General features: G+C 35.4%; 2 protein-coding genes across 18 annotated transcripts in view; one reads left to right on the top strand and one right to left on the bottom strand.

Annotated features, from left to right (window-relative positions):
- The window catches only part of LOC123536344 (uncharacterized), a 377,622-nt gene that overhangs the window by 12,006 nt on the left and 340,685 nt on the right, over positions 1-24,931 (bottom strand). For 3 of the 7 annotated variants that reach the window (XM_053528488.1, XM_053528490.1, XM_045319465.2), the window contains exons 2-5: positions 19,718-20,589; positions 18,197-18,299; positions 15,071-15,246; positions 4,420-4,572 (exon numbers count right to left, since the gene is read on the bottom strand). In XM_053528488.1, coding sequence (XP_053384463.1) covers positions 4,420-4,572; positions 15,071-15,246; positions 18,197-18,299; positions 19,718-20,583 — 1,298 coding nt within the window. In that variant the 5' untranslated portion in view covers positions 20,584-20,589. Of the gene's footprint in view, positions 1-4,419; positions 4,573-15,070; positions 15,247-18,196; positions 18,300-19,717; positions 20,590-20,937; positions 21,806-21,836; positions 22,080-22,114; positions 22,195-24,931 lie in introns of those variants that run through there. The other 4 variants (XM_045319462.2, XM_045319463.2, XM_045319461.2 and 1 more) reach the window with 4 other exon arrangements.
- LOC123536346 (lipoxygenase homology domain-containing protein 1-like) overlaps positions 22,279-24,931 on the top strand; it is a 124,778-nt gene continuing 122,125 nt past the window's right edge. For 9 of the 11 annotated variants that reach the window (XM_053528483.1, XM_053528476.1, XM_053528480.1 and 6 more), the window contains exons 1-3: positions 22,279-22,491; positions 23,841-24,046; positions 24,559-24,693. In XM_053528483.1, the coding sequence (XP_053384458.1) occupies positions 23,863-24,046; positions 24,559-24,693 (319 nt within the window). In that variant the 5' untranslated portion in view covers positions 22,279-22,491; positions 23,841-23,862. The remainder of the gene's footprint in view (positions 22,492-23,840; positions 24,047-24,558; positions 24,694-24,931) is intronic. The other 2 variants (XM_053528482.1, XM_053528481.1) reach the window with 1 other exon arrangement.

Genomic DNA, 24,931 nt, shown 5'->3' with positions numbered 1-24,931 from the left:
TCAAAATTTCGTGAATTTTAAATTTTGAGTATGCTTGCAAGGTTTTATACTGCGTGAATTTTAAATTTTGAGTATGTTTGCAAGGTTTTATATTTGCGAATTTGTAAAAATGGTATCATACTTGAGTTTGAATTATATTAATGGTGAATATTTACGCGAGACGTAGGACCTCGCGAATAAAGCGAAAATTATCCCTCGGGAAAATTTCTGCTTTTACAGTACTGGGAATGAGGTAAGTGTATACCTGGGAATAAGGTAATGTCTGTGTATTCTGATTGGTGAGTCATGTAAACAAACCCAAGAAGTGAATTTTTTCTTTCAAAATTGAGATTTTTTTTACTGCATTTACAGTATTTTATCATACATTTTGACAAAATCTGCTACATTTTATTTGTATAGAAAACAAGAAGCTGCGTTCAATAAACGCTTGATGCCCCAGGTGGCATCCTTGTCGATACAATGCAACCTAAGTCCAAAATGAGGTCAAGTTCAAGGTCAAACTGCAGTCAGGTGATGTGTGAAGATGAGGAATGGTCACACGTTACATCTGCATTAGTATCAAGTCATTCTAGTAAGGGGTATTGATGCTAGACGAAACGGTCCCATTTGGTTAACCTCGTACGGACGGACGAACGAACGAACAGACAGACAGGACAATCACTATATGCCTCCCGCATCAGCAGATGCTAGATGCATAAAAAGTTTTATCAAACGAATTTCCCCCACCATGCCAACGATGTAAACAGGGGGTCATCTCAATCATACGAAAATTACTTAAATAAAGTATCACTATTCATATGTTTTTCATCCAATATTTTGGTAGAACTAAGATAGTTCTTGGAAACCATGTATTTAGATATACATGTTTCGATTCATGGAAGGCCGTACAAACCATAATATTATAATGTAAGTCTATGGGAAAACAATTGGTGGTCCCTAACCTATAATTCTATTTATAAACTTAATCTTTTAATGCATGAGGTGGTTGACCAACTAAAATTACCGATATATACTTCACTTAATTAGCATACTTGACACATAATTTACAAACACCTAATAGCTATGCCCTTACAGAAGCAAGCCTCTGTGGCGTACATGCTGCGTATTTGCTGTGTATATGCCGCGAACACAGTAGTACGCCAGAGGAGTACATTTTACATACACCGCATGCCGCGTACTATTTCGACGAGTACACAGCATGTACGCAGGAGGTCACTAGTACACTTCAAGTACGCAGCACAGACTCTGAAAATTTAAGGAGTACACTGCATGTACGCAGGATTTATACTTAGTTTTTTTTCTTATAAGTTAAAGTCTGAAGTAAACTTCATATACGCTGGAGGGACTTGTTAATTTTCTTTTGGTGTTTATACTTAAAAGTCTGAGTACACTTCATGCAGGAAGGATTTGTACATTTTTTTTTTTTTTTGGAAGCAAAAACTTGATTTCCGAGTTATCTTAATAGCATAGAATAGTTCAGATTACCGGTATTCTGAACAATGCAAATTTGCCAAACTATTTGCAATGTTCATTTGTGAAGCTTACATCTCAGTGATTTCTGAGCTGCACCTTGCATGCAGTGTAAAAATATATTCTTTTTCATTTTGAATTAATCCTGGAGCTTTCTAACTTGGATAATTGAAAAGCCTTATTTGAACTTCGTTGCATTACATTTTGTAATACATGAAATTATTACCAAGATAATGCCTCAACAGCGCCCGAATGAGAAGAATTAATAGCTCTCACTGTTATTTGAATACTCTTAAGCAAAACACCATTCTATCATGTTTTATAAAGGCTTTAATGCTCATTATGTTAACTCATTAAGGCCTCACCAAATTAAAAAGTTGTTCATTGGATTTGCCGCTCGTATATTTTCAGAACGTTTTTGGCTAATTGCGCTCGCCCCATTGGAAAAAATCAATCCAAAATTTTTTGGTGCGCTACTTTTTACGGACGTAAAAGTGTATAAATGCTTATATAATTCCAGTCCTAGATTGTTCTCAGATGGATTTTAATCAAAATAAATACATACTACGCACACATCATCTATAATAAATCATAACACTTATATTTAGTTGCATTAAAGTTGTTTCCCCTTGATGCAGTTACGCCATTTTCTTCAAATGTTTATCAAATTACATGCTACAAAAATTGATTTATTTCATTGAAAAGTGGATGAAGAAAAGCATACTAATTTATTTGATAACATCAATCTACATTATTTTGGTAAGGGTAAATACTTATTGATACATGTCACCTATCTTTTTTCTGTTTTTTTCTGTCCAAATGATCAGCATTTGCATACGAAAGTTGGTGGGGTAAGGAATTTACATTATCACAGCAGTTTCACCACAAGAGTAAACAGCATGTATGTAGCAGTAGTACACAGCATGTACCCACGGACTCGCAGGAGTACACAGCTTAGCCAGGACTCGGCCAGGAGTACACAGCATGTACGCACGGACCGGCCAGGAGTACACAGCATGTCGCAATCGGCAGGAGACAAGCAGACGCAGGACTGGGCCAGAGTACACAGATTACCCGCAGAGTACCGCATGTACGGCAGGTATACTCAGCATTGCTGTAAAAGTGTATGTGCCGCGTACATGCTGCGTACTATTTCCCACATACTAAATTCCTCCAGCGTACATCCTGTGTACTATGTAGTCCAAAGCATGTACGCAGCAAGTAGTACGCGGCAGAGCTCATTTGCATGTCAAAAGTGTACTACAAACGTACTATCGGTGTATGTGCGGTGTATATCCTGCATACTATTTAAAGCCCTTGATTTCAGTACACATCATGTACGCATCATATACGCTGTATGTACACAGCAAGAGTACGCAGCACGCCTTTTTCTTCTGTAAGGGTGCCCATGTATATATAGATTCTAGCGTGTATGATTACCACCGTGGCAGTGAGTTTTTGAGTTATTTTGAGACAACTACGTTAGATGGAAGTGGCTTTCCTGGAAAACTTGATAACTGATATAACGCTGTGCATTCCATGTTTAGATTTTGCTGCGCATACAGTAATGGGCATAACAGTAATGCAGTCCCACTTCTAGGAGTACAGTAGTTATATATGCAGACTTACTTCAAAAATTCACAACAATTATGTTTATGTCACAAATAGTAATTTTTTCCTGAAAATTGATATTTATTAGGCAAAAGAGGGTCATAAAGATGAATGTTTTTATTGATTACAATATATTCAGGGACCACAATGGAAATAAGAAGAATCATTTCATCTTTTTTGTGTTATCCCTGGTATTGGTGAGCATTACATGGCTTTACTGAGTAATATGATATAACTGTCCAATGATTTGTTGGTTTGTCACTATGTAATATTTATTATGCATTGATTTGTCATTTGTTTAATCGCTATATTGCCATGTCATGTACACTTGTGCCAAATAAAACTTACTTACTTATTTATCATCATTCGGAGTCTAAAAAGAAATAAGTAAGTATAAGACAATGTGTAATGTACAGTGAAACACCGCTCGCACGAGGTCACAAGGGGATGAGCAAAATCCTCCAGTTATCCATGGTTTCGAGCGACCTAAACATTGACAAACATACGAAGAAAATTGAAGTTTTATTTTACTAATTGTCATCGGGACCATTTGCAGAGGAAACGGTGATGCGTAATAATAACAAACGTGTGACATTAAAAAATAAAACGTTATCTATGATGTAATAAGTAATAACATACTTGCTTTAATCTAAAGTAAACAGTAATTGATCAATATTTGATCAATAAAACTTTTCTTTAACCTTCCATCAATAATTAATCTCATTATCAGATCAAATATACCGACAAACAAACATTTAAGATAGTCGGGGAATAGACCATGCAATTCTCACCGCGTGCGAAAATTTTAAATTAACCGATACATTCTGATCATCGAAGGTGCGACAAATTTTGACACCTCTGCTCGAGTTAGCCAGAAGCAACAAAGAATAGATTAATACACAGGGCCAGGTGTCGTGCTCGAGCGATCGAGTTATCGATGCTCGACCCAGCCATGGTGATTTCACATAGAAAATAGAAGGAAATCGGCCGGGACCACATGAGTTGCTCGAGCGAGCCCGGGTGCTCGAGTCATCGATGCTCGAGCGAGCGGTGTTTCACTGTATTTCATAATATAGTTAGACCCCTAAGTTTTAAGGCTGGGCCAATAAACGAACCCATAGCTCATAGCTGCTGAGTGTTAATTTATATCCCTGGATGCCATATACAGTACTGTATTTATATATCAATAGCTCAACTTGAACCTGAACTATCAAGAATTTATCTGCCTGTAACTTTCTCTGTCATACCTAATGATGATATTTAATATTTAAGCTGTTTCTTGTGTATTTTTTTTTTATCTTTCGACCTCATATGAATTGTTTCAGAAAAAGAACAAACCTTGCATTCTGAAGCAATCTGACAATAACATAAACCATCTTGCACATCTTGGGAGGTAAAACTTCCTCTTGTGTGTGGTCTTTAAACCATTTCTGTAGAAACTTTGTCCCCTTGCTGCCTTGAGCATCTCTCAAATACTTCTCTAAACATTCCCTATAAACATAGAAAAGTTCTGACTCTTATCACACAAATTAATAACATGATCTAACTTGAGCTATCACTAAATGTAATTAGTACCCCCAAACATAGTTTAGTCAGAGAAAATGAAACGGTTTTTGGGTACAGTTGCCACAACCACCTTCCACACCTTTTTCCACTTATATCAAACTGGAAGTAGTTTTTATCACAAACCAGGAAAAGGATTGGGGTATTGCTGCCCACTACTTCATCCATCCCAGAAAAAAGGCATGTCACACACATCTCTTTTCACAAAGATCATATGCATGAAGTTTCATTTGAATCCCTTTAAAAAATGTGGAAGTAGTCTGCTTCACAAATGTGATGGAAAATGGGGGCCAGGGGGGCCACATCTTTGTCCATCCCATAAAAAATAAGTCACGCATATCCACACTTCATGATGATCATGTATATGAAATTTCATTGGAATCTCTTTCACATAATGCCCCTTGACTGCTCACCTGAGTTCCACAGCGCAAACAGACTAAAAGTCACCCAAGAAACGTAAAATGTGAAATGATCTCAAAATCAGACCAGAAGTTTAGATGACGGCATTTGAAGATTGTTCTATTTTTAGCTCTTGGGAACATGTTTTTCTACAAATCAAAATGATATGAAAATTCTTGGAAGACAATTGCCAAAGAAACATTTCCACAAATTATTTCAAAATCAGACAAATGTTTTAGGATGAAATACAGTTTAGGATTTTTCAGGTTTTAGCACTGGCAATCTTCAGAAAGGGTCACCAACGGTGCATTTTGTGTGAAATTATTTCTAAATCAGACTGCCTATGAGGAGATGCCATTTGAAAATTTTTCTATATTTAGCTCTGGTGACCCTTATCTGAACTATTTTGAAAGAGAACCACTTGGGGAAAATTCCTGTAAAGTTTGGCTGATACTGACTGGGTGGTTTAGGCGAAGTGTGCATAGATGACAGCTGGATAACTGATAGGAAGTGGTCACCACAGGTTACCTTAAGACTTTTAGCTCTAGTCAGCTAAAAAATATGAATGCATTTCTCTCCACAAATTTTTTGCAAAGGGCTGCTTGCCTGACAGACTGACCATAAGATGACTTTAATATACAATATATGTCCTTAAACTTTTTCAGGGGTACAATAATACAAATCTGCAATAACTCTCTTAGGATAACATATTTCCCTGATCACTAACTTTCCGAGACTGTCATGTTCATAACAAGTTAAAATGAACAGGAATATGGGTTAACAAAGTTAAATTTATTTATTTTATTTGGGTTTTACGGCGCACCAACACAGTATAGGTTATATGGCGCCAAACAGGACTACAAATTTTGGTTTCACATCTCATTTACATCGAAATAAAAACATGAGGTATGGAATCAAAATTTGCATACCTGCTGGAATCACAGAGTTACAGCAAAACCAAATGTTAAGACCCTATTAGTCGCCTCTTACGATCATGCAAGGGTAAGGCAGTGATTCCAATTCTTTTCATACACAGATCGTCCCCGAACCACATGGGGCTAACAAAGTTAAACAAAGTTAAAGCCAGACATGGACATGTGCAGACAAACAAGGTGAATACCTTAAATATTCCAGCAGTAACCAATCCTTACAGCTGTATTTCAGAAATAATTTATAGCAAAAAGGTGTTTTAACACTATTTATGCACGATGGGCAGTTATACGTCAGACTCAATAATTTCACGAGGGCGCAGCCCGAGTGAAATTATTTGTATGACGTATTACTGCCCCGAGTGAATAAATAGTGTTAAAACATGGTTTTGCTATATATTATTTTGATTCTAACATGCCCTTAATCTAAAACAGTAGATAATATATAGCAGCGCTCTTTCTTGGGCACAACAAAAACAATGACGTCATCGCACGTTAACATGACGTCATTTTAGCATTAGTGTTTTAACAGAAACAAGCATATTAGAATACTATATACTGTATATACATCAAACAAGAATGATATTAATTTTGTCCTTGAATTAAGCGGCCCAAAATAAAATCACAAGCTACGTCTTCATATAATTTTGCTAAACACCAAGTTTGGTGACAATCTATGTAAATCTGAACTTAAGTTATAGACTGAAAACTGTTCTGATATAGCAACAATGAATTTGACTTTTACCCTATTCTTGAAACCTATCTTCATACCATCTTCACCTCAATAGCCAATTCCTAACTAGAACAAGCAAATTCAATGAATTGGTATCCCCCGCCAAAAGGGTCTGTGGTGAGGAACGGCAAAAAAATATATCCAGCAAAAAGTTAAGAAATTAATTGTTACAAAGAAGCAAATAATTTCAAGTCAAAATCAAATTAACAGAAAATGAATGTCTTTTTTTGGGGTGGGGGGGGGGGGATGAGGGGTGAGGGTACAAAACTTTACATGTTGATTATAAATATTGATGGAAAATTAACAAGAGGACCATGATGGTCCTGAATCGCTTACCTCTTCCCACATAACCCAGTTTTGAGTATGACGTCGTTTTTTCTATTATTTGACATAGTGACCTAGTTTTTGAGCTCATGTGACCCAGTTTTGAACTTGACCTAGATATTATGAAGATAAAAATTCTGACCAATTTTCATGAAAATCCATTGAAAAATATGGTCGCTAGAGAGGTCACAAGGTTTTTCTATTATTTGACCTATTGACCTAGTTTTTGAAGGTACCTGATCCTGTTTTGAACTTTACCTAGATATCATCAAGGCGAACATTCTCACTAATTTCCATGAAGATCTCAAGAAAAATATGGCCTCTAAAGAGGTCACAAGGTTTTTCTATTTTTATACCTACTGGCCTAGTTTTTGACCGCACGTGACCCAGTTTCGAAACTGACCTAGATATCATCAAGGTGAACATTCAGATCAATTTTCATGAAGATCCATTGAAAAATATGGCCTCTAGAGAGGTCAAAGATTTTAATAATTTTAGACCTACTGACACAGTTTTTGACCGCAGGTGACCCAGTTTCAAACTTGACCTAGATATCATCAAGATGAACATTCAGACCAACTTTCATACAGATCCCGTGAAAAGTATGGCCTCTAGAGAGGTCACAGGGTTTTTTTTTTATTATTAGCCCTACTGACCTAGTTTTTTAAGGCACATGACCCAGTTTCAAACTTGACCTAGATATCATCAAGGTCAACATTCTGACCAATTTTTATGGAGATCCATTCACAAGTATGGCCTCTAGAGAGGTCACAAAGTTTTTCTATTTTTAGACCTACTGACCTAGTTTTTGACCGCACATGACCCTGTTCCGAACTTGACCTAGATATCATCAAGATGAACATTCAGACAAACTTTCATACAGATCCCATGAAAAATATGGCCTCTAGAGAGGTCACAAGGTTTTTCTATTATTTGACCTACTGACCTAGTTTTTGAAGAACGTGACCCGGTTTCGAACTTGACCTAGATATCATCAAGGTGAACATTCTGACCAATTTTCATGAAGAGCTTGTGAAATATATGGCCTCTAGAGAGGTCACAAGGTTTTTCTATTTTTAGACCTACTGACCTAGTTTTTGACCGCACATGACCTAGTTTCGAACTTTACCTAGATATCATCAAGATGAACATTCAGACAAACTTTCATACAGATCCCATGAAAAATATGGCCTTTAGAGAGGTCACAAGGTTTTTCTATTATTTGACCTACTGACCTAGATTTTGATGGTACGTGACCCAGTTTCGAACTTGACCTAGATATCATCAAAGTGAATGTTCTGACCAATTTTCATGAAGATCTTGTGTAATATATGGCCTCTAGAGAGGTCACAAGGTTTTTCTATTTTTAGACCTACTGACCTACTTTTTGATGGCACGTGACCCAGTTTGGACACTGACCTAGATATCATCAAGATGAACATTCTGACCAACTTTCATAAAGATCCCATGAAAAACGGACGCACGCACGGACAGATGGACGACGGACGACTGACACCGCGCGATCACAAAAGCTCACCTTGTCACTTTGTGACAGGTGAGCTAAAAATGAAAAAAAAAAAAAAAAATTGGGGAGGGGGACCAAGGCAAGGTGGCAACCAGGCGACCAAGTTTAAGGAAATTCTTCCAATTGGTTGGTTTGTTATGTACAAATCTGTGGATTTTTAAAAAATTAAAGGGCAATAACTGTATGAAAAATTAACCAATAACAAGAGCTCTTCGAACACGAAATGCCCCCCTTGATGCATTCAGTAATTGCACAAGGAACAGAAATTATATGCTCACTGTAAACAAAAGTTCTACCATTCTGGTTTAGTCTGACCTTGACCTTTAACCTATTAACCTAACAAGAGATTACAGAGTGATCTTGGCGCCATCCACTGAGCCATTTTTGAATGTTCCAAATTTCAAGACTAGCTCAAGGTCAAAATGAAGGTCAAATTTCATTTCGGTACAAAACAATGTGTATGTGGTCCAAATTTGAAAGCTGTGGCTTGAGAAATGTGAAAGTAGACCACTAGATCAATTTCAAGGTCAAAGTTCATTTCGGTAGACAGAACTATGCATGTGCTTCTAATATGAGGCTGTAGAAAAAAGTCAATGTCAAATTTCAATTCAGGACATAAAAATATGCACCTGTAGCTTCAGAAATGTGAAAGCAGGTCATTAAGTCAATCTCAAGATCAAAGTTAATTTCTGTACACAAAACTATGCATGTGGTTCAAATTTGAAGGTTGTAGCTTGAGAAATGTGAAAGTAGGTCACTAGGTCAAATCAAGGTCGAATTTAATTTCGGAACACAAAACTATCCAAGTGGTCCAAATTTGATGACTGTACTTTCAGAAATGTGAAAGAAGGTCAGTAGGTCAATCTCAAGATCAAAGTTCATTTCAGTACACAAAACTATGCTTGTGGTTCAAATTTGAAGGCTGTAGCTTGAGAAATGTTAAAGTAGGTAACCAGGTCAAAATCAAGGTCAAATTTTATTTTGGAAGAAAAACTATGCATGTGGTCCAAATTTAAAGCCTGTACCTTCAAAAATGTGAAAGTAGGTCATTAGGTCAATAACAAGGCCAAAGTTTTCTTCCGTACACAAACCTATGCATGTGGTCCAAATTTGAAGGCTGTAGCTACAGAAATGTGAAAGTAGGTCACTAGGTCAAGATCCAGGTCAACTCATGTCAAGGTTCATCTTGCTACTCAAAACTATACATGTGGTCCAAATTTGAATGATGTAAGTTATGGACATGAAGATTCTAAGTTTTTCCCTATATAAGTCTATATGAACCATGTGACCCCTGGGGCGTGGCCATATTTGAACCTAGAGGGATAATTTGAACAAACTTGGTAGAGAACCACTAGATGATGGTACATTATATAAATATTGCATTCCTGAGAGGGTGATATGAAAAATGTTCACCACAAGATATATGAATATTGACCGAGGCGCTAGCCGAGGTTTATATTCATATTTCAAGGGGTGAACATTTTTCATATCACCCTCTCAGGAATGCAATATTTATTTTATTATACCGAAAGATTATAAGGGTCAAATCATTTACTGGAAAATCAACATAATTTATTTGACATTAAAAGTAATTACTAACCAAATAATGAAGAATTTTTGATAGACTTAGTCGAGACGTTTACATATCGCTGACCCCTATATTTACTCTAATATTTCAATATTGCGTCAATCAGTTGCATTCGAAAAACGGCGATAACTTTCCTTTTTCTAAACGAAACATATAATTGTGAGCACTCATTTTCTTAATTAGATCATTTCCAAACTTATAGTGGTAGTTTCGATTCAATATATGATAAAAAATTGTTTTCAAAATATTTTGCACTTAGCATAAAAAAGAAAATTCGGCTCTGTTCTCACATGCAAGAGCACCAGAAAAGGGTAATTCAATCCTAAAGTATAATTATATAAGCGCCTCGTCTGAAAATTTATCGACTCGGTCTTTTAATCAATGTGAAAGTATCAATCTCTCAACGGGTGATATGAAAAAAATAATATCACATGCGCAGAAGAACAAAACAACGCTGTTGCGCATGTGATATGAAATTATGGATCATATCACCTGCGCAGAAATTGAAAATAATGATTTTGCGCATGTGATATAAAATCACAGGGGAATATGATATATTATTCAAGTTACACTAATGGGAAATTTGCATTGGACATTTATGTGAGGTATAATAATACAAAATATCAAAGCCATAGTCTTTGTGATTTGGACAAGAAGATTTTCAAAGTTTTTCCCTATATATGTCTATGTAAACCATGTGACCCCCAGGGTGGAGCTATATTTGACCCTAGGGGAATAATTTTAACAATCTTAGTAGAGTACCACTAGATGATGTCATATACAAAATATCAAAGCCCTAGGCCCTGTGGTTTTGGACAAGAGATTTTTCAATTTTTTTTCCTATATAAGTCTATATAAACCATGTGACCACTGGGGTGGGGCCATATTTGACCCAAGGGAAATAATCTGAACAATCTTGGTAGAGGACCACTAGATTTTGCTACATACCAAATATCAAAGCCCTAGGCCCTATGGTTTTGGACAAGAAGATCAGAAACCGTTTAACTGTTCCTGGCCAATGTGACCTTGAAATTGGATCTAATGACCTCAAAATCAATAGGGATCATCTGCTGGTCATGGCCAACCTAACTATCAATTTTCCTGACACTAGGCCCAAGCTGCTTAAGCTATTGCCCGGAAACCATTTTACTGTTCCTGGTCACTGTGACCTTGACCTTTGACATACTGACCTCAAAATCAATAGGGGTCATGACCAACCTCCCTATCAACTTTTGTGACCCTAGGCCTCAGCGTTCTTGAGTTATCATCCGGAAACCGTTTAAGTGTTCAGGTCACTGTGACCTTGACCTTTAACATACTGACCTCAAAATCAATAGGGGTCATCTGCTTGTGATGACCAACCTCCCTATCAACTTTCATGATCCTAGGCCTAAGCGTTCTTGAGTTATCATCTCGAAACGGATTGGTCTACATTCCGACAGACCGACCGACCGACCGACAGACCAACCAACCGACATCTGCAAAACAATATACCCCTCCTTCTTTGAAGGGGGGCATAAAAAAAGAAAATGATGAGCATAATCAAAGTATGTTGGTTCATATTTATTTCAAGTTTCATGAAATTCTACAAACTTGTTACTGAGAAATGGCTGCAGACGTGTATTTTTCATTAAATCAAGGGCTATAACTCTAAAGGAAATTGACCAATCAAGAAAAAAAAAACTTGACGGGCATCATTGCAGCATGTTGGCTCATGTTTATTTCAAGTTTGATGAAATTCTACCTGCTAGTTACTGAGAAATGGCTGCAGAAGGACATTTTTGTGCATTTTTCATTAAATCATGGGCAATAACTCTAAGGGAAATTGACCAATCGAAACAAAAACTTGAAGGGCATCATTGCAGTATCTTGGTTCATGTCTATTTCAAGTTTGATGAAATTCTACCTGCTAAGTACTGAGAAATGGCTGCGGACAGACATTTTTCATTAAATCAAGGGCAATAACTCTAAGGGAAATTGACCAATCAAAAAAAAAACTTGACGGGCATCATCGCAGTATGTTGGTTCATGTTTATTTCAAGTTTCATGAAATTCTACCAGGTAGTTACTGAGAAATGGCTGCGGACGGACGGAAGTTCCTACATATGGATACTTATGTGGCTACTCTTTTGTTCTCTCTATTGTTCTTTTAGCCACGTAAGAGAAAAATAGCCACATAAAAGCCTTATGGAATGAATGACATCAAAGAAAAAGTACAGTTACCTACTGTTCCTATAGCCATCTAAGTATGCAAATGTGAGCTCGGACGGACAACGCCATTTCAATACCCCCCTCCCGATTTCATCAGCGGGGGATAATTATTGAGCAGAAACCACTTCTTTAATTTCAGTAACAGATTATGAGTCCAGTGGCTCCAAATAGAATCCCATGTCAGGGTAACATAATTATACTTGCTAAATACAATGTACCACCTTTGGTGACAATACATCAATACAAGAAACTACTCTGAAACATATTTTAACCTTTACCATGCTAAATTTCTAAAATGGACTGGTCCATCATTTAATTTTGGCATTACCACTTATTATTCAAAAGGTGTTCACTGAAAATTTACTGACTGAAAAGCAAACAGTGCAGACCATGATCAGCCTGCACGGACATGCAGGCTGATCTTGGTCTACACTGGTCACAAAGACAAAACCACTCACTGTTAGCAGGCTAAAGGTTATTACACTGGCATTTAACCTAGTATTCCCAAATTCTTTTTCTGGTAAGGTACCTACATACCAAGTTTCATTGCAATATCCCACTCAAATTAGAGTTATAGAGCAAAAAAATCATTTTACGTTTTAGTAACAGCAACTTTAACCTTGACCCAAGTGGCTCAAATACAATCCAAGTTAATACTCTATATGATTTATCTTTAGTATAAAGTATATGCACCAAGTTTGGTGACAATATATCAGTATGTACTTAAGTTACTGACCAACGACCATCTGATAAATAATCAAACTAGTTTTCAAGCAAACACTGTTGTTTTTCTCTCTCTCTATTTTTAGTAATTGTAATTGACTTCAACCACACTGATCCCAAATGGCATTTCAATATGTGAAAAAAGAGACATGGACATTTTTTGAAAACCAGGTTTTTCAAACATTTTTATTTTTATTTTTAGTAACAGAGACCTTGATCGAACTGTGACTTTGACCCTAGTGGCCACAAAAACAATCCACCAGCCTTTCTGTCTATGAATCTACTACATACAAACTTCTAGTGCATTATCTCATTCCTAAATAAGGGTGGAAATTATTATTTTATTTTTAGTAACAATGCCCTTCCAATACAATTCAAACCTAGTGCTTCATATAAGCTTGCTTTACACAAAGTCCAGTGATCCCAGCAAAATAAAATCTGTTTTTTAATAACCGTGATCGCAATCTTATGGTCCCAACCTTGGTCTTCAGTAAGCTACCTATTCATTTCAGTATCTCCACTCAAGTTATTGAATAGAAATGAAAATCTCGATAAGCAGGTTTCTCAGAAACTTCTTCACTGAATGCTTATACAGCAAAATTATGTCTGATAAAACAGTAACAGTATATGAGGTCCTACCATAATGCAGACTTTGGAAGCATCAGAACAAAATCTGCTAATACATAAAACTTCAGTTAGGGGATGTCAATGAAATGATGACAAGAGGGCCATGATTGCCCTAGATTGCTCACCTAAGTTAAGTGCTTGCCTGAACTGTTTTGGCAGATGGTTATGTAATGAAAATTTCTGTAAAATTATTTTGAAATAGTGTCAGTGTTTTCTGACAAGAATATTTAATAAGTTTCTACTAAATAAATACAGGCAGGTAATGTGTATGTGTGTGTTATGAGGTGTGCAGAGGTGGGGTAACATGTTGGGGGAATGATGTGATATGACAATATCAAACAAGAAGCTTTGATCTTTTAAGTTATTACTACATATAGGGAAAACTGACCACACACCCTGATGGCCATGTTTTTTACTAAACAATATAATTTGTACAATCTTCGTAAAGGGTCACCTAAGAAACATTTGTGTGAAATTATTTTAAAATTGGGCCTGCTGTTTCTGACAAGAAGACTTTTAAAGTTTCAAATATATACATAATTATAGGGAAAAAGAGACCACGACCCCTGGCGGCAATGTTTTTTGACATATCAAAATAATTTGAACAATTTTAGTCGAGTGTCACACATAGACCATTTGTGTGAAATTATTTTTAAAATCAGGCCAGCAGTTTCATACAAGAAGGCTTTAAAAGTTTCCACTATATAAAGATAGGGAAAAGGGACCTCGCACTCTGGGAGCCAAATCAAAATAATTTGAATAGTCTTAATAGAGGGTCAAACAAGGACCATTTGTGTGAAATTATTTCAAAATCAAGCCAGCAGTTTTATACAAGAAGATATTTAAAGTTTCCACTATATACATATAGGAAAATGTGACCAATGGCACCCATGTTTTTTGGCAAATCGAAATAATTTGATCAGTCTTGGTAGAGGGCACATATGGACCATTTGTGTGAATTATTTCAAAATCAGACCAACTGTATAGGAGGAAATGTTGTTTGAAGACTTTTCTAATTTCAGTTCTGGAGGTCCCTATGTGCAATCAAGCGGAAACATTTGAATAAATTTGAAGAGGACCACCCAAGGAACATCAATTTTCACCAATCAGTTTTAAGGGAGATGAGGTTTGAAGAAAAGTGTGGACGGAAGACAAACAGATGAACGGACATCGTATAGTGAACGATCAGAAAAGTTCAACCTGAGCACGAAGTGAGCTAAAAAATACATACTATTTGCAAAATTTCACTTAATAAAGCTCAATATTATGACACTGAAATGTATTTTTATTTACTTCTGTTTGTTCTAGGGAGTGATACATATATTTAAAGTAAGCATCTACTATCATAAGCAACTTTACACCCTTACTTGTTCAGGAGCATCTTCCTGCCCTGTTTGAGAATGTGCCACTCTTGTGAAGCCTGTACTACTGTTGACTCATGAAGGAATAAAGTCTCTACACACCTAGCATCACCACTCAGTAGCAGCTCACAATATCTGTACACCTCATGTATAGTGTAATCACATGACTCACTCTCGTGATTCTGTAAAGGCATTGAACAAGTTCTAATCATACAAATTTTACATTTTGGAAAATACAATATTCATACCCATGTAGATAGAGAAGTCTGACACTCTCCATCTTTTCAAGCGTGCTCCGGCTGCAACAGAGAGAAAATCTGACTTGTTTTCACCTGGGCTTGTTTTAGTTTATTCTAGAAAATGTATTTTGTTTTAGGGTAGTTTTACATGTTAAGATCAAATTCTTTTTTCAACAATTTAGCATTTGATGACAAGAGTTGTCGGAGGACAGCAATGCTAGACTGTTCAACAGCCTTGTCAACTGAATGTATACAAAAGTCGAAAAAGGGGCATAAAATAGTAAAAATGCGTTATAAATCCTATGCAATTCATGTAAGATCATCACAGTGAATAAGTGTGTGAAGTTTCAATCCATTCCGTTAAGTGGGTACCTAGATACCAGCTTATATACAAAAACTTTTACCAAAATTGCTAGGTCAGAAAAGGGGCATAATTTTGTAACAAAGCAAATTAGAGTTATAAAAACTATGTAATGGTATGTCAAATCATCACAGTGACCAAGTCTCTGAAGTTTCAGTCAGTAACCATTAGTGGGTACTGAGATAACAACTTATATACAAAAACTTTGCGACACTTACTCCAAAGCCGATGCATGGATGAGTCCAACTGCTCTACCTATTTTTCAAATAGTCGAGCTAAGAATACAATTTTTACAAAATATCAAAAAAAATCTGCCAATAATAAAGTTGGGGTTATCTACTTTGAACTTTTAGCTAGACTTATTTAAACAAGAAAATATTGGTAAAACCAATAGATGCTCCCCAAAATATGTTGCATATTAAAAGAACAAAGTGGAATACACTGACTGGGCACATATAGTTTAGTGCTAATGTTGAATAATCAAAGGCCAGTATCTCATTGAAAAATCATATGCACAACTCCTTTGAGAGTGAAGCTTCCTATAAAGTTTAGCTGAATTCCAGCCAGTGGTTGCTGAGGAATACTCCCGGCAAGAAATGGTACTATACCAATGTTGAATAATCAAAGGGCAATAACTCAGTGAAAATTCATCTGACCAAAACATGAAGATAATATTGGCATCTCCTCTAGATAGTAAAGCTTCCTATGAAGTTTGGCTAAATTCCAACAAGTGGTTGCTGAGAAATACTCCAGACAAGAACTGTACAATGGTACACTACTGTTGAATAATCATAGGGCAATAACTCAGTGAAAAATCATCTGACCAAAACATAAAGACAATATGTGCATCTCCTCTAAATGATGAACCTTCCTATGAAGTTTGACTAAACTCCATCTAGTGGTTGCTGAGAAATACTCCTGACAAGAATTGTACAAGAATTGTACTATAGTATTGTTGAATAATCAAAGGGTAATAACTGTGTGAAAAATCATCCAACTGGAACACAAAGAAAATATGCAAATCTCCTAGTGATGATGAACCTTCCTATGAAGTACTCCAGGAGTATGGGAAATACTCCAAACAAGAATTGTACTATAATAGTATACTACTGTTGAATGATGAAAGGGCACTAACTCTGTGAAAAAATCATCTGACTGGAACAAGAAAAGAATATGCGCATCTCCTCTTGATGATAGACCTTCATATGAAGTAAGGCTAAATTCCAAGAAGTGGCTGCTGAGAAATACTCTGAACAAGAACTGTACAATAATACACTACTGTTGAATAATCAAAAATCAATAACTTGGTATAATTTAAATCATCCGACCAGAACACAAAGATACTGGCTTCTCTTCTTGATGATAAACTTTCCTATGAAGTTTCACTAAATTCAAACCAGTACTTGCTGAGAAATACTATGGACAAGAATTGTATTATAGTATACTACTGTTGAATTATCAAAGGGCAATAACATAATAAAATTATGGGACAGGCAGGACCAGTATGCCTCACCTTTGGGGAACGTAAAAATATGGAGCGGAGGACAATCAATTTTCGTAATGGAAATCTAAGGGAAAATCACATTACAATTTTGATGACATATTTGCATACAAAAAACTTTCTACAAATGATTTTTATGAAACTTCTCACAGTTGTAAACTTCCTTATTACCTTTTGTTTGGTTAAATAAAATATATAGGCCTGTCTTTAAGATATTTGCCTATGATCCATAAACTTCAGGCTGTAAATCAATGAATCATGCTAGCACTTCTTAGATGATTTGCAAGATACCTGATTAAACCCACAAAAATTAGCATTCAATTCTTATATTTGAATTTTTGCTATAGCTAGCTACAGAAATAAGTGGTTTGCATTCCACGAGTGTCAGAAATTCAAAATAAATATATTTCAGATATCGTTCTTTTCTACATCTAAATAGAACAGCCAAATATTCCAACCCACGTTCAATTGTAATTCGTCTTCTGGAAGTAGTATTCCTGCTTTTTATTTAGGTATCTTTAAATCCAGTGGAAAATCATGCAATCCTGTCAATTCAATGTTGATCTTTATCGTCATAAAAATCAGTTTAAGCTACAATTTAATGTTCTTTTTGAAATTTTGGCATCCAATTCTGAAAGAATTTTTCAAACAACACCATTTTGTTTATGTTTTTCAGAATGACATCAGATTGTGCATGCAATCTTGAGGAAAGGGCTGTCTTTGATTTTATTACACCAGTTGTTTATACGAAAATAAATGCTTTTTTCTTTCCATACAAAGTGTATAATGAATGTAAATACTGTAAAATCATTATCACATGTTGCGGACTAATTTTAGCTCCAAGCTAGCAAACAAATAAAAATTCCAGTATATTTGATCCTTGAAATTTTTTACTTTCAACAATCTATGTCAAGCTATTTTGGCTATTTTTTTATGAAATATTATGCCTATTAAAGTTAATTATTTTAAAGTATAAAAAGTATCATGATGTCCAAAATGAAGACATGCATTACGGTTAAAATCATGTGTACCTTGATAGTCTGTTTTGGTGGATGGAAGCTGAGAATATCACTAGTCCTTGCTTGATACACAATGAACATATCAGTGTCGCTGGAAGGTGTGTGAAGGTTATACCTGAAAAAAGAAACTGTAAATGAATTTAAAACTACAGGTGTTTGTATACACCCACTAACAGTGCCATTACACAAATGTACAACTGCTAGTACCTGACATTATCAAGAAACTGTATAAATATGTTCACCTGATGTATAAAGTGTATTTTTAAAATGTAATAGGTTACCATATATTTAGTTTATATTCATAGAGAACACATACATGTGATACGTCCCGGATTGTTCGGGACTGTCCCGGAAATGACATGCTCGTCCCGGTGTCTAGGACAGTGTTGCAATGTCCCGGAAAAATTAAAATACCCACCCCCCACCTCCCCAAAAAAACTAATTTTTTGGTCTATAAATTGTTGAATTTTACGTTAAAAAAACCCACAATAAACAGTCCCCTGTGTCCCATATTGTTTATTCCTAATTCTCCAATATCAGTTTCATGCCCTAGAGCAGGACACGTGTTGATTAAGCCATTGATCTCTCTCCCGCTTTGCACAACTTTGATTATAATTGTGAACGGTTAATTGATTAATAACTGTTAAAGATACCATCATTAAATATGTTTGAAAGCACGAGTTTCATGGTTAAGCCGAAAAAGCAATCTAATTTTGTCCCGACAAACTTGAAGGGGTAAGTTTAAGTGCAAACTGAAAATGAGTATAATTATGTTGGTTAATAAAAGTTTTGGCAGAGTTCAAAGGGATGACAAAAAAGAGCAGTCATGAAAGTGTTTTTGAGCAAAGGTTCAATGCATATAAAATATCGTATTAATTTTATTCTCCTAAAATTTCAAAGCTATCAGTTCATTTGTGCCTTTAAAAGTTATTAATCATGTCAAAGCGTGCTGCAGACTCAGCAGCCAGTGGTAGCACTAAAACAGCTAAACGTGCAAGTAAATTCCAACAAATATCACAGATCGATGATATCACTCTTAGCTAGATTCTAATTCACAATGACCAGGTTAATTCTTCGTATATATAGTAAGTCTCCTAATTCTGTTCACCTCGGGAACACAATCAATTCAAACTATAAATGTGTATTACCTGTATTTACCTCCCTTAGAAAGCTAGACGACATTTGCACCAAATTATGCTTATAGTTATAAACGAGTGAACAATGTTTATCTCAGGAAACCACATGTAATTTTATGACATTTATGCATGAAACAGATGAATACCAATGTCACAGTGTATATGTCCCAGACAAAGGGTAAAAATCCCGGAAATTTTAACTCAGAATCCCGGAAAAGTCCTGAAAAATTATGGCATGTATGGAGAGCATGATAATGGTTATAGAGAAGACTTAAACTTTTAGATTACCAAGGTTTGTTGTTGGAGGACAGCTTTTACTTACCAACAAATACACAAAGGATATTTATCATTATCATACAATTTCGAAAGTTATTCAAAATAAAGTGGCTGTGAATACCTTTGACTCCCAAATGGACAAGCCAGTAAAACTTTGCCGAGTTCCTGCTCAACCTGAGTAACAATCTTCATCCATGTCTCCTGTACAGTCAATACCTTAGTCTCTTTGTAGAATGGTTCTGCTAGACATTCCACCTCCTTCAGCTTTTTTTCATCACGTTTCTTACATAAATTGTCATACAATTCCTGCATTTTCTCACACATTACCACCCCTACTTCTGATTCCACTTCCTGCCAGTTTCTACATTTATTCACTTGGATTTTGTTTCCTGTGAGATTTTCTATACAGTACAAATCTTCAGTCATTTTAGAATTCAAGCACTGTTCTCCAAAGTCTTGGTAATTCAATTTCCAATTAATATCAAAATAAAGAAACTCTGAAGATTTTCCAGGTAAGTTTTTATATTCAAATTTTGGGTGACTGATTTTGCTTTCACTTCCAGTATTAACATCAATCTGTGAGCTTTCACTATCCTGGGAGACTGAAATACTTTCTGAATGTTCTGAAATATAATTATTTACATCTTCAGCTCTCTGTGCAGTAGTATCAGCATTAATAATTTCCTTTGAAGTATTACAGGAACTTTGAGCTTTTCTCGAAGCTTCAGCAGTACCTTCAGTTCTCTTTGATGCTTCACCAGGAACATTCAACATTTCTGCGTAACCATGCCAACCATGACAATTGCTTACACTGAATATGATTATAACTGTTCCTTGTGTATATGCCTGTGTTAGAATATCTTGTGGCTGGGGTGGAGTTGTCCTGAACGCACACGCCCATTGACTGGTTTGTACTGCTCGTCTTAATGAAGGGAAGTTATTCACCTTTGCTATGAAGTACCTCTTCTGTACCTTTTCATCAGCCATAGCTTGCTGTATAATGTAAAATTTTAACATTTCAGTAACTATTCTACTATATTATCTGTATGAAATACATTGGAAACTCGGTATCTCGAATTCTAAGTGTCAAGTATTTCACTTCGAGATAACCGAAATTCGACTTAAATTTATATTTTGTGCATGTATTTTTGGAACAGGACTCCAGATAGCCAGGACTTTGAAATAAGAGAGTTCAAGATATTGAGTTTCAACTGTACATGGTTAAATATAATTATAATTAATATTTAGGGCATGGTTTTCATTCTCGCTGTGGACCAAGGTTTCTCGAACTTACAAAATAAAATAAATTCTTGGGCCTAATAATAAGCCTAAGTTGCTAACCTGAGAAGGACCATTACTTTTTGACCTTGTTAATTTTAACACTTGTCAATCTGAAATTTGCACAGTATATTATTCATTTTTCTGTTGTTTAAGAAACATACTGAAAATGTTAATACTCTCAAGGTGAAGCTTACAAAAATATGAGTAATTTATACAGAAAACTATTTTAAAATTGGGGCTGTTGTTTCTGACAAGAAGATTTCTAAATACATAATTATAGGGAAAAGTGACCATCCCCACTGGCCGCCATATTTTTTTAGGAATCAGAATAATTTGAACAATCTTAGTGGAGGGTAACACAAGGATCATTTGTGTGAAATCATTTTAAAATCAAGCCAGCAGTTTCTGACTAGGAGCTCTTAAAAGATTTTCCACTTTAACATACTGGGAAAAGGGACCACGCCCACTGGCAGCCCTGTTTTTTGGTACTTGTACTTTATTGGGCTATCCCAGGTATACGTGATCACCACTATAATTATATCATCCGAAAAGACTTTTGTGCAATTAATTGACTATTAAAACTGTCTTGTTGGTACACAAATGTATTGCTTTTTTTCTTTCTTTTTTTATAAACTTCCATGTTTTAGTCCATTTTCTACTTAATTTTGTATTATTGATCATATACCTAAATAAAATTGAATTGAAAAGAAAATTGAATTGCCCACATGATTCTTATTAGACAGTATTATCACATTTTCTTAGAAAAATACTGCTCAGCTCATTTACTCTGACATATCCTTCGATTGATGAATAGGTATATATTTTGTTGAATCTGACCTACGTTACCATTTACTTGTACCAAAAATTTCTATGCATTTTCTGCTATACCCTAGCGCTATTGGGACATGCCTTTGTGTCATTGATACTTTACAATTTACTTAGAGGGATTTCTTTTCAACCTTATTCATTTTTTTTTGATACCCGCCGGCTTCTAGTATTGTTTCGACGATCACAATTCTACGTAAGAATTTCAAATTGTCAAATTGGCATAGACCTTAACTTAAGTGTCAACACTTTCGGATACAGAAACAAGGCAACACCCATCACGAGAAATAATTCAAACAAAATGGTGAATGAAAGTAACAATGAATTGAACTAATATTCGTGTTGTTAAGATTCGTTGAGACAGCTCTGTAATCATAATGGTGTGATGACAAAAACAACCAAAACTACCAACTTGTTGTGAAATACTTGTCTGTCAAATTCACCCGCAAAATCTCCAAATTGGAGAGCTGCAAGCTCACCTGCACATTTCCGGCTGTAATACGCATGCGCCCAGGTGATTAGCAACGCCGTATACAAACAATTTTAATGACTTTATTTTTACTGGTTTGTACCACGTGATTCTCAGGCTTATACATGTTTCAGTAGTTTTCATGGTGTAATATCATGCTGTTTATACCATTTAATCAATACAACTCGTTCTGCTAAATTGACTTTTGACTTGCAATTTAATGTGTCTTGCTCAAAGGACATAATTCAATTAGGGTATGTGTTACTGAGAATAATTAAAACAAACAGTGAGTGATAGCATGGAATTATTATTGATTTGATGTAAGTACTGATAAGATTCTGAGTGACACTCAGAATCACTGGTTTTTATGTTGTACATATTGGTATAGCTACTTCAACATGCCAGTTAAGGAATCTGTCAAGCGGCTCATTGAGTCATTCACATATTTCTTGCATGTATACTATGTACAGTGAAGCTAAGATACAAGATACAAGATACAAGAAACTTTATTTAACGTCGGATACTATATATAACAAAAACATTAGCTTAAAGCTATTTCCCGACAAACATATGTAAAAATAATATAACTATTAAAAAAGGCTGTAAAAAAAAGTACATGGTTAAAGCATAGCATAAAAAAAAGATAAGCATATTATATTGGTACATGCAAGTAAAAATACAAGTCTATGGGCATAAAATAAGAAATTAGTAGTTGACAGTCGGGTGTGTGACAAGTGTGAGACAGAAAACCTAATTCCCCAAGTAAAGTACTTATCCCAACCTACCGAAAGAAAGATGTAGAGAGGGAAAAGGGGCCTGAGAGGGTCATACACAGTGCCAAAACCCGCCTCTGTCATCTACAAAGTTATCACAATAAAAACAGATTGGCATCATGCATGAAAGAGAGAGAAAAAAGATATATATAAAAAAATATATTAAGAATATACTAAATTATGACTTATATTACTATTTAAATGTAAGTACTTAGTTAAAATGAAAAACTATTGTTAAGATAATGAGTAAATGGATAGATGAAGTAGTGATAAAAAGTTTAAGATAGTTTCGCCTGGTTTTGCCAGCTGTATGGCCAGTCCACACGCGCTGAGACTCACCAGGCGACACCACAAATAAGAATAAAAACCAAAAAAAACATGGAAGCAGACAAACAAATTAAACTGATAAATGCAAAAAAAAAAAAAAAAAAAAAAAAAAAAAAACAAAAGTCTTTAGCTAAGGACGAAACTAAGAAGCACACAAATAAATAAATAAAGCAACACAACAAGCCAAACAGCAAAGAAAAGTATAAAAGCAACTATAAGCACATGGCACATTTACATTTGGGACCAGTCCAGGTGCGGATCAGCCTGACAAATTCCTTGTATTCCTGTGCAGTCCTTAAGGTAAACAAGGCAAGGAGAAGGATCACCACATAGTATTCTTTAAGACAACAAATCTTTTTTCATACCAGCTACATACTTAAATTGATACAAAAAAAAACAACTGCAGTATATATGTTGTCAATGGCCAGGCTGTCCACACCTTCAAAGTAACTGATGGAATTTAAATACAAAGATACGGAAAGTTTTATCTTATAAATTATTTCATATTTGAACAAACTTCTGTTTTGCTTAAATGATTAGTTTTATTTCATATTTTATTTTATTTGTAGCCGTCAGTATTAAGATACCAAGATGTCATACATGTCCCAGCCTAACACCAACAGTGAGGCGGTGAAGCGATGTCTCAACATTCCTATACAGCCAATGTCCAGTCAGATAGCAAGGCCAGTCCCGCCACAGAAACCTTTACAACCAAAACCACCCTATGCGCTGGAAAGCCATCACAATGCTGCAAAACCAGCTAGACCTTACTCAGGTATTGAAAACTGTTTTAATGTGGTGTTGTTTTTGTGTTGTTTTTTTATCGCTTTGTTTTACTGTTGGATATTTAAACATGTTTTGTTTTTTTAATTGACTTGATAAAGTAGACCTATATGATATTACACTAAAATGTAGCATTCCCATAATGTTTTCAGAGAAATCGCTAGACTTCTTGAGAGCAGTTGCCTGAAACTTAGTTTAATTAAAGATGTGAACATATATTGAAATTATAAAGTTCTACACAATAACAAGCTTGTGTAAATATGCATTCTTTATTGTGATAATAATTATGTACTTTGAACTGCCTATTTACATGGTAAGATTTTTTGCCTGAATTTATTATGGTTATATACTACAGCTTAAAAAAAGTAATATTGAGGGATAATAAGATGAAACATTTATTCTGCTTGTCAATAAGGCTCCTGGTGTTTCAACTCAGTTCAAGAACAATGTGAATTTTAATGAGATATGAACCTGTTTCCTTGAGATGTATAATTTATCTTTCAGCTCCACAGAGAAGAATTACTGCACCTGGCTATTCTGAAGCATGGAGATCATCTAACCATGTAGAAAACCGTATGCCAGCACGCTCGCGCAGTTACTATGTCAATAACGAGTATCCAAAGTCTCATCCCTATGCCTGTAAGTTCTGCTTGTCAGTATGTCTGTTTTAGTAAATGCTTTTCAAAAGTATGGAATTCCATAAGCTTCTCTGTAATAAAATCTATAAGAAGATCCATGGAAGTCTTTTTTTAAGTTTGAAAAAAATATACAGAAGTTACTGAATACAATAAAACATGATTCGATAATCACAAATAATATAGACAGAATCAACTGAATTTTTTATGTTGAAAATAGTCGCAAGTAAACAACTAAGTGG

The sequence above is a fragment of the Mercenaria mercenaria genome, chromosome 17, assembly GCF_021730395.1.
Source record: "Mercenaria mercenaria strain notata chromosome 17, MADL_Memer_1, whole genome shotgun sequence".
NCBI lineage: Eukaryota > Metazoa > Mollusca > Bivalvia > Venerida > Veneridae > Mercenaria > Mercenaria mercenaria.
The sequence above is the reverse complement of the archived record's forward strand: the minus strand, read 5'-3'. Positions and strand labels throughout refer to the sequence as shown.